General features: G+C 35.7%; 1 protein-coding gene across 3 annotated transcripts; it reads left to right on the top strand.

The window, feature by feature from the left end:
* Nucleotides 1-1087: 1087 nt before the first annotated feature.
* Nucleotides 1088-6735, top strand: slc35c1 (solute carrier family 35 member C1). Of its 3 annotated transcripts, none has more exons than XM_067425361.1 (3): nucleotides 1088-1146; nucleotides 1601-2106; nucleotides 4865-6735. In XM_067425361.1, exons 2-3 carry the CDS (start codon nucleotides 1632-1634, stop codon nucleotides 5428-5430), a joined length of 1041 nt encoding a protein of 346 aa, XP_067281462.1. In that variant the 5' UTR covers nucleotides 1088-1146; nucleotides 1601-1631; the 3' UTR covers nucleotides 5431-6735. The 3 variants fall into 3 exon arrangements, with proteins under 3 accessions (XP_067281462.1, XP_067281542.1, XP_067281382.1); XM_067425441.1 differs by having other exon boundaries at nucleotides 1129-1161; XM_067425281.1 differs by lacking the exon at nucleotides 1088-1146 and having other exon boundaries at nucleotides 1460-2106.
* Nucleotides 6736-7714: the final 979 nt, after the last annotated feature.

Genomic DNA, 7714 nt, shown 5'->3' with positions numbered 1-7714 from the left:
GGCCCTCTCCCATTTTAAATTTCAGAATAAAAGTATATTGGCATCTATTAAATTGAAAATTTGTATAGCTACATTGGAGACTTCTGAATTAAAACTCAGCCAATGCCCATTAATAAAAAAATTAAATACATAATTACATTACAAAAATAAATAAATTTATAAAAACCACATGCACGTGTGCACACAAACAAACACATTTCAACATTCATGAACATTCAGTCAAGTTGTATATGTACCTTTCCAGAGCCAGAAATTAATCTGTTTTTGATGTTCCAATTCCTTATAAGACAGGCTAATAAATAAATATACCAATTAACAAAAAAAATAGATTATTTATTACATTAGTAGATACTAAATGTGCTGCGTTGCACATAACTGCACTATGAAATTTACTTAATCTGAACACTAAATGAATACTTAATTCGTTAAATCAGTCACATTAATGTAACTATTAAAGTCGTTCTTGGTTTACCCCCATGATACAATGGTAGAGAGACACAGAGCGAAATATGTTTATATTTTGAATTATGATAACTTCTGCCACAAATAAATTTGTGTGTGCGTGTGATCTAAAATAAAGTTACTAAAATCACTATCATTGATTTGGTTAGTAAAAGAACACAAACACATTCTGAGGATATTATTAAGGACAAGTAAGAAGAGAACACATTTTTCATCATTTTATTTCCAAACCCCCAAAATGCAAAGAATGTACATTTTAAAACCATAAATGTTAGTTGCCTGACTTCTGATGTAGGTCACTCAAATGTATGTTTATTCCGTAAGACTGAGATAGAAACTTAATATATATATATATATATATATATATATATATATATATATATATATATATATATATATATATATATATATATATATATATATATATATATATATATATATTATTGTCATATAATAGATATTTTGGAAATATATATTTGTAATATATGTGTGTTTAGATATATCTCATAACAAGTAATTTGCTTGCTTTGATCTATTCTATTCTGTTCTATTAAAAAAAAAAAAAGGTACTACGGAGTAGTAAAAGGAAAAGGAGGAGTTCAAAATTAAAAACACTTCCTGATGTAGTATATAGCCTAATGTGCATTGCAAATGGTTTGGAGCAAATGTCTGGCGTCCAGTAAGGTAAGACTCGATCAGGTATCAAATCTGAACATATTTGTAAATATTAAAATATATATATATAAACATATAAAGTTATTTATAAAGGTATTTTATTGTTGTTGTTGTTTAAGTTAGATTATAAATATATGGTTAAGCATCTGAAAACGCTCCACTAGTATTTGTTTGTACTTTTTTTTTTTTTTTTGCCATGCATATAACAATATCAATAATGATAAATAATCATAAGAGTCGATATTTGTCAATTGTATGATTTTTTTTTTTTTTTTACGGTGAGGATGTCACTTTAAGAAACGCGTAACCAGGAAGTTGACCACACTGGCTATCAATCGCCTGTCGCATTTCTCATGTCCAGCTCAGTCAGAGTACAGGAAGCAGACGGGAAATGTGGTTGTTATTATTAAATAACTAATGTTAATTTATTGTTCCTCTTCCTTTATACCTGAAACATGAACAGGTCCCAACTCAAACGATCCAGGATATTAAGAATGGCCTTCACAGACTCAACTCGTCCGGAGGACAAAGAAGAACCTTTTATTTTGAGAGCGACAAAAATCGCTCTGGTCGTGACTCTCTACTGGTTCGTTTCGATTTCCATGGTATTCCTGAACAACTACCTGTTAGACAACAAGGACCTAGATGCGCCTGTCTTCATCACATTTTTCCAGTGTGTTGTTAGCGTTGGACTATGTTTGCTCTTGAGTGTTCTCGCAAAATTATGTCCTGGATACGTGGATTTCCCGTCTTTGAAATTTGATTTTAAAGTGTGCAGAGAGATGTTACCATTGACGGTCGTGTTCATCAGCATGATCACATTCAACAACCTGTGTCTAAAACATGTGGGAGTTGCCTTCTATACGGTTGGCCGCTCGCTTTCTACCGTATTTAATGTTATTTTGTCCTACACGGTTCTAAAGCAAACAACGTCCGTCTACGCGGTGCTGTGTTGTGGAGTCATTCTAGGTGAGTATAAACCCCCACACTCTCTATAAATAATGTTAAAGAAATGAACACACAATGTAAGCACGTTACCGTCTCAAAGCAAACAAAATAATTATAAATTAAATAAATGTGAGTTTTAAAAGAACTTGAATGAATCGAATCATGAGACAAGTAACGTTAAATATTAACACCCATGTTAATAATAAATAAAGTTTGTTCAAGAGAATTACGTCCCTAGAATGACAAAGAGAACAATTAACTTACACACCACACCCACACCATATTGTTCATTTTATTGTAAGCATGTCAGCCCCTTTAAAGAGATAGCAGGGTCCACACCACTGATTCCTTCCTTGTACAGCAGAAGAAAGAAATATACCAATTTTGGGACAGCTTGAGGGTGAGTAAATGATCATTACTCACCCTCAAGTTCTAAATCGGTTCCAACACTCATGTCTGCAAGATGTCTGCTAAAGATCACTGGAAAGCATCTGCTGTTTACAAACATTTGATAGACTTACATACATTCTAAACAATAAACATCTTAAAGGCATTTTTTAAACGTATATTTGACGTCTGACAGGAAACGTCCAATTAATTGGAAAAAAATTCTGAGTATCGGCCGATACCAGAGTTTTGTTAAAAATGTAGAATTTCTATACCTCAGTTTGTTGAACTAATAATCACTATTTTGTGAGATTGACACAATCAATTATATACAGACAACTTCATTATAAAAAACATAAACAAAAATATAAAATCACAGTCTATGACAGAAATACTACTATAGGTGGTGAATAAATTAGATTAGTGGATAATTCAGCAGCAAAAGTTGCAAAATCACGAGTGAACACCCGATCTAGCGAATGTTAAAATTTCTCCAATTTAAAAGTAATCAAAGCGCACCGTTTCCTATATATCTTGTTGCTTTACTTCACTGTCTACACTACAACGATTAGTCAATAGCTGGGTTTCCATCCAAACATGAAGCGAATCTTTTCAAATTTCACAGAAAAACAAAAAACAAACAAATGTGAATTAGGTGCAACCAACCTAGCAACCTAGCAACCAACAGTAAATAAAGCAAGCAGATTTGAATTATGCAACCTTATACGACAATTCACCATGACGTCACAACAGTAATAAACGTTCGTCTGGGTGGCAAAAACCGACGCTTTCCTATGGCAACACTAGTAAATGGCTTGGGTTTCAGACAAAGTTAGCATGATTATTGAGGGACTGATTAACTAATTCAGGAGATGGCAATACATGAAATGCCTAACCTTGCTCCAGTAGATGTAGCGCTAGTCTACTACCATAATTTTTAAATGAGCCTCAGCCTACCATTGAGTAGTTTTTTTAGTGACTGTTTCTGTTTGACTTACAATACGTTAGGCTATCGTAGATGGTCTATTTCCCTAGCCTAGAAATCTAGACGCACCCTAGCGGCAGCAAATTTAATCTGCCCGTGAGTGTCGTCTAGCAACTCTCAATACCCTTCTGGGCTGTATTCCCCTAACTCTTGCCGGGCCAATCACATAGTGTATAGAGTCGGTGGGCGGGGCCATAATGAGGACGGCCGAGTTGCGTTTGCGTGCTTCTAGTAAACACAGAAACTGCGAACAGCGGTCTTTCAGTCAGGTCTCCCATTGGCATTCAATCAGTAGGCTACATGACACTAGAAGTTTGGTCTCTTCCTACTTTTACTTCAGGCAGTGACTGGCAATTAGTTCGGTCTTTAAAAGAGATCTAAAGTTTACTAATATTAGTCTCGAATTTCCCCAGCTGAAGATAATTATGCTCTGCTATGATTTTGTACATGGACAGTTTTGGGAATACTTCTCTGTAGCGCTAATTTTGACGACATCCACTCGCTTTAGCCTCCTCATTGAGAGTTGCTAGACGATACTCGCGGGCAGATTAGATTTGCCGCCGCTAGGGTACGTCTAGATTTCTAGGCTAATAAAATCCTACACCTTTTGCTGAATATCTGACGGCGCAACCCCAAACACAACACGTTTTCGTCATAATTTCAACTTTAATCAACAGCAATGTTCTTAACTATGTAACTGTTTACAGTAGCCGGCTGATCTCTTCAGTTTGTCAGTAGAAGCCGCTCTCGTTCTGCCACCCGAAAGTATCTTTCCGAAAGAAACATTCTGAAATGCCCTATTGACACCATCAGGGGAAACTACCGATTAGTCTGGTGGATTTAATTTTCAATGTGTCAGAATTTATTCTGCAAATGCATTTACATCTCCTATTATTCACATTAACTCTTTTCACACAAGTCAAAAGGCACCTCAAACTTTTTTTTTGCAAAGTATGCGATACTTACAAATACACATAAAAACATGATAATGGAAATGACATTGACAGCCAAAAAGAATCTACAAGACTTTAAAGAGCTTGAGCATTTAAAGTGGCAGATCATATGAAGGCAGCACTGAATGTTTTGGTGTTAATGTTAATATAATGTAGTCTTTGGACAATAACTACAAAGTTTTAATAAACATTTGAATGCTGCGAACACAGGATAGTCCATTCCACAGCTATAACAATAAACATACAGGGGATTTTTACTGATGAATGATAAAAAACAGTGACCGCCAATCAGATTCCACCGGACTCTAAAGAGTTTGAGCTTTTAAGGAGTTGCAGAGCGCACTAAGAATAGAAACAAAGAAAATGATTTTACATTACTTTTGATACGTCACAGCGACTGTGAACTAAAGGTCTTGTTCATCAATACAATGCTTTTTTTTCTCTTTGCCTTCAGGGGGATTCTGGCTGGGCGTGGACCAAGAATCTGTGGCAGGTTCCCTTTCATGGACAGGCGTCATTTTCGGTGTAATTGCCAGCCTTTGTGTATCTCTCAATGCCATCTACACAAAGAAAGTGTTGCCAGTGGTGGATGGAAATATCTGGAAGCTCTCCTACTACAACAATCTCAATGCTAGTGTACTTTTTATTCCCATTATTATCGTTTTAGGGGAACTTAAAAGCTTGTTTGAGTTTAGCCGACTGACAGATTTAAACTTTTGGGGCATGATGGCTTTAGGTGGAATCTTCGGCTTTGCAATTGGATATGTGACGGGACTTCAGATCAAATTCACCAGTCCGTTGACACATAATGTGTCCGGCACAGCCAAATCCTGTGCACAGACTGTGTTGGCAGTCATCTACTCGGCATCCCATAAGAGTGCGCTCTGGTGGACAAGCAATATGATGGTGCTGGGTGGATCCTGCGCCTACACCTGGGTAAAAGGAAGAGAGATGAAGAACGTGCCTGTGGAAACACAAATCACAAACACAGAGAAAAGTAAAGATGTCCCAGGGGTATGAAAAATACTTTCTGTTTAGCAAATCTATACACTGTGTGCAGAATTATTAGGTGCATTGATTTATTCATTTTTTATTACAAACGACATTATTCTTAATAACTACTATTCATTTTGTATGTAATCATTTATAAGTGATATGTAATTGTTCATGAAGGCTGGAAATGTTTGCAGAATGAATAGGCGTGTTTTCTTTTACCGATAAAATTAGCTAAAAAGATTCAACTCAGACTGAAAAGTCAAAAATGATTCAGTGCCCATGAGAAGGATACAATACTAATGCAATACATTGCAGTTAAGGCATGACCATTGGACCGTGAAATGCCTATTGGGTCAGTCGAAAACAGGTGGCGAAGAAAAGACATGTTAACTGCAAAAGAATTAAGAATTAAGGTGAAGAAGTAAGTGTGAAACCATCAGGAACCCTTTAGTCTCCAGCATCACCATTTTACAGAACTGCAACCTACCTGGAGTCTCCAAAAGTGCTTGTTTTTCCTTAAGTTAGTTTTGGGAGTTAATTTTTAATCCATCTCTGCAAAACGGACTTCAGGATAGGAGATGGGCTAAAAAATAACTTCCAAAACTTACCACCAGATGATGAATGATTGGTCCTTCAAGAAACACACTCAACCTATCGGACTTTAAATAAAAAACAAAAAACAAACATGCATTTATCTAGATCCACACTTCAGCTTGTGAACCTTATTATGGGGGTCATTTTTTAGGATTCTTTAGCTAACTTATCCTGACACCTTGCACTTCTGGAGACTCCAGGTAGGTTGCAGTTCTAGAAAATGGTGGTGCTGGAGACTAAAGGGTTTCTGATGGTTTCACACTTCATTTTTCACCTTAATTCTAAATGACATGTCTTTTCTTCGCCACCTGTTTTCGTCTGACCCTGGTGACCCAATCAGCATTTCATTGTCCACTCAACTGCAATTTCCAGTATTGCATTAGTATTGTATCCTCCTCATGGGCATTTAATAATTTGACAACAAAAAAAAAATCTGTAAATGAAAACATGCCTAATAATTCTGCACACCTAAATATGGTTGTTTATAAGGTGTTTTTTATTTCCAGCCTTCATGGACATCAATTAAAAATGATTAAATACAAAATCAACAGCAGTTATTAAGATGAATGTGTTTTAGAATTGGTCAAATGTGCCTGGAAAAAATATGATCAGAAAGTCAACGCTTCTAATAATTCTGCATGCAGTATATATACATATTGTGTGCATTTGAATGTTTGATGTATAAACATTTACATTGTATTGTAAAATATTATTATTAAAACCTCTTTGACAATACTCTACCTAGCTTATTAAACAAGACCATATTTCCATCAACATACTGATTGTTGTACCTGACAGATTAAGCACACAAATCTGACAAAAAAACTCTTAATTTTATATATTAATATTGATTGCATCAATCAATTATATACTGCTGAATTAAGGCATAGAACTGTGGTTATTTTTATGTATAAATATGTCTATCCTTGACTGAGGTCTGTTCACACCAAGGATAACCAATAAAGATTCTGCAACATGACATCATGACTTTGCGTAAACATACACGCCACTTTCTAAAGGCACGTGGCATGTTATCTACACGCATTTTGAGCTATCCGCGTATATGTGTACGCCGTGTGATTCCGCGTGTATGTCTACGCCTAAACGCAGTCTGGATAATGATAAAAAGACAGAGAAATATTGTAGGTTGGAATCACTTTCAAAACGGTTTTATCCAGCTGATGAATGATAAAAAAATTGACAACCAAATCAGAATCCATCCTGCTGTAACGAGCTTGAGCATTTAAAGTGACAGACAAGCAATGCGTTTAAAATAAACAGATCGAAATCGTCTGCTGGTGTGGATGCTAATATAGTTATCTTTATAGTTATCGTTCTTGGTGTGAACGAGCACACTGTTCTACAAGTGCCAAATGCTTCTCTGGCAGTTCTCTGGCCAGACAAATGAAAATGGTTTATTTCTAGCCTGCATCACAAGTCAGATTGTGTATTGATCATTCAGAATATTTTATCCTCTTCCTTCTACTTGAAGTGCTAGAGACATCACAATGGAATAACAAAACCAGAATAAACCCAAACCAGAACATCACTTCTAAAAGATCTAATTTCATCTGTAATTTATAGCTCTGTATACAGCCATAAGCTACACAATGCTGTGACATTTTCTGTAAGAATTAGTAGATTTGTTAGTGTGAGTGATGAACAGCGTCATGTCAACTGTTCTAAGGCCGGCACGTTGATGTTTGAAGTGGTT

The sequence above is a fragment of the Pseudorasbora parva genome, chromosome 1 (genome assembly GCF_024679245.1).
Source record: "Pseudorasbora parva isolate DD20220531a chromosome 1, ASM2467924v1, whole genome shotgun sequence".
Lineage (NCBI taxonomy): Eukaryota > Metazoa > Chordata > Actinopteri > Cypriniformes > Gobionidae > Pseudorasbora > Pseudorasbora parva.
Note: the sequence above shows the minus strand (reverse complement) of the source record. Positions and strands in the feature narration are given on the sequence as shown.

Bases quoted from the DNA above. Each gene is read 5' to 3' on its own strand.
- slc35c1 (XM_067425281.1), top strand. From the start codon at position 1,593: ATGAACAGGTCCCAACTCAAACGATCCAGGATATTAAGAATGGCCTTC. The intron at 2,107-4,864 runs GTGAGTATAAAC...CTTTGCCTTCAG, and splicing joins GTGTTGTGGAGTCATTCTAG to GGGGATTCTGGCTGGGCGTG.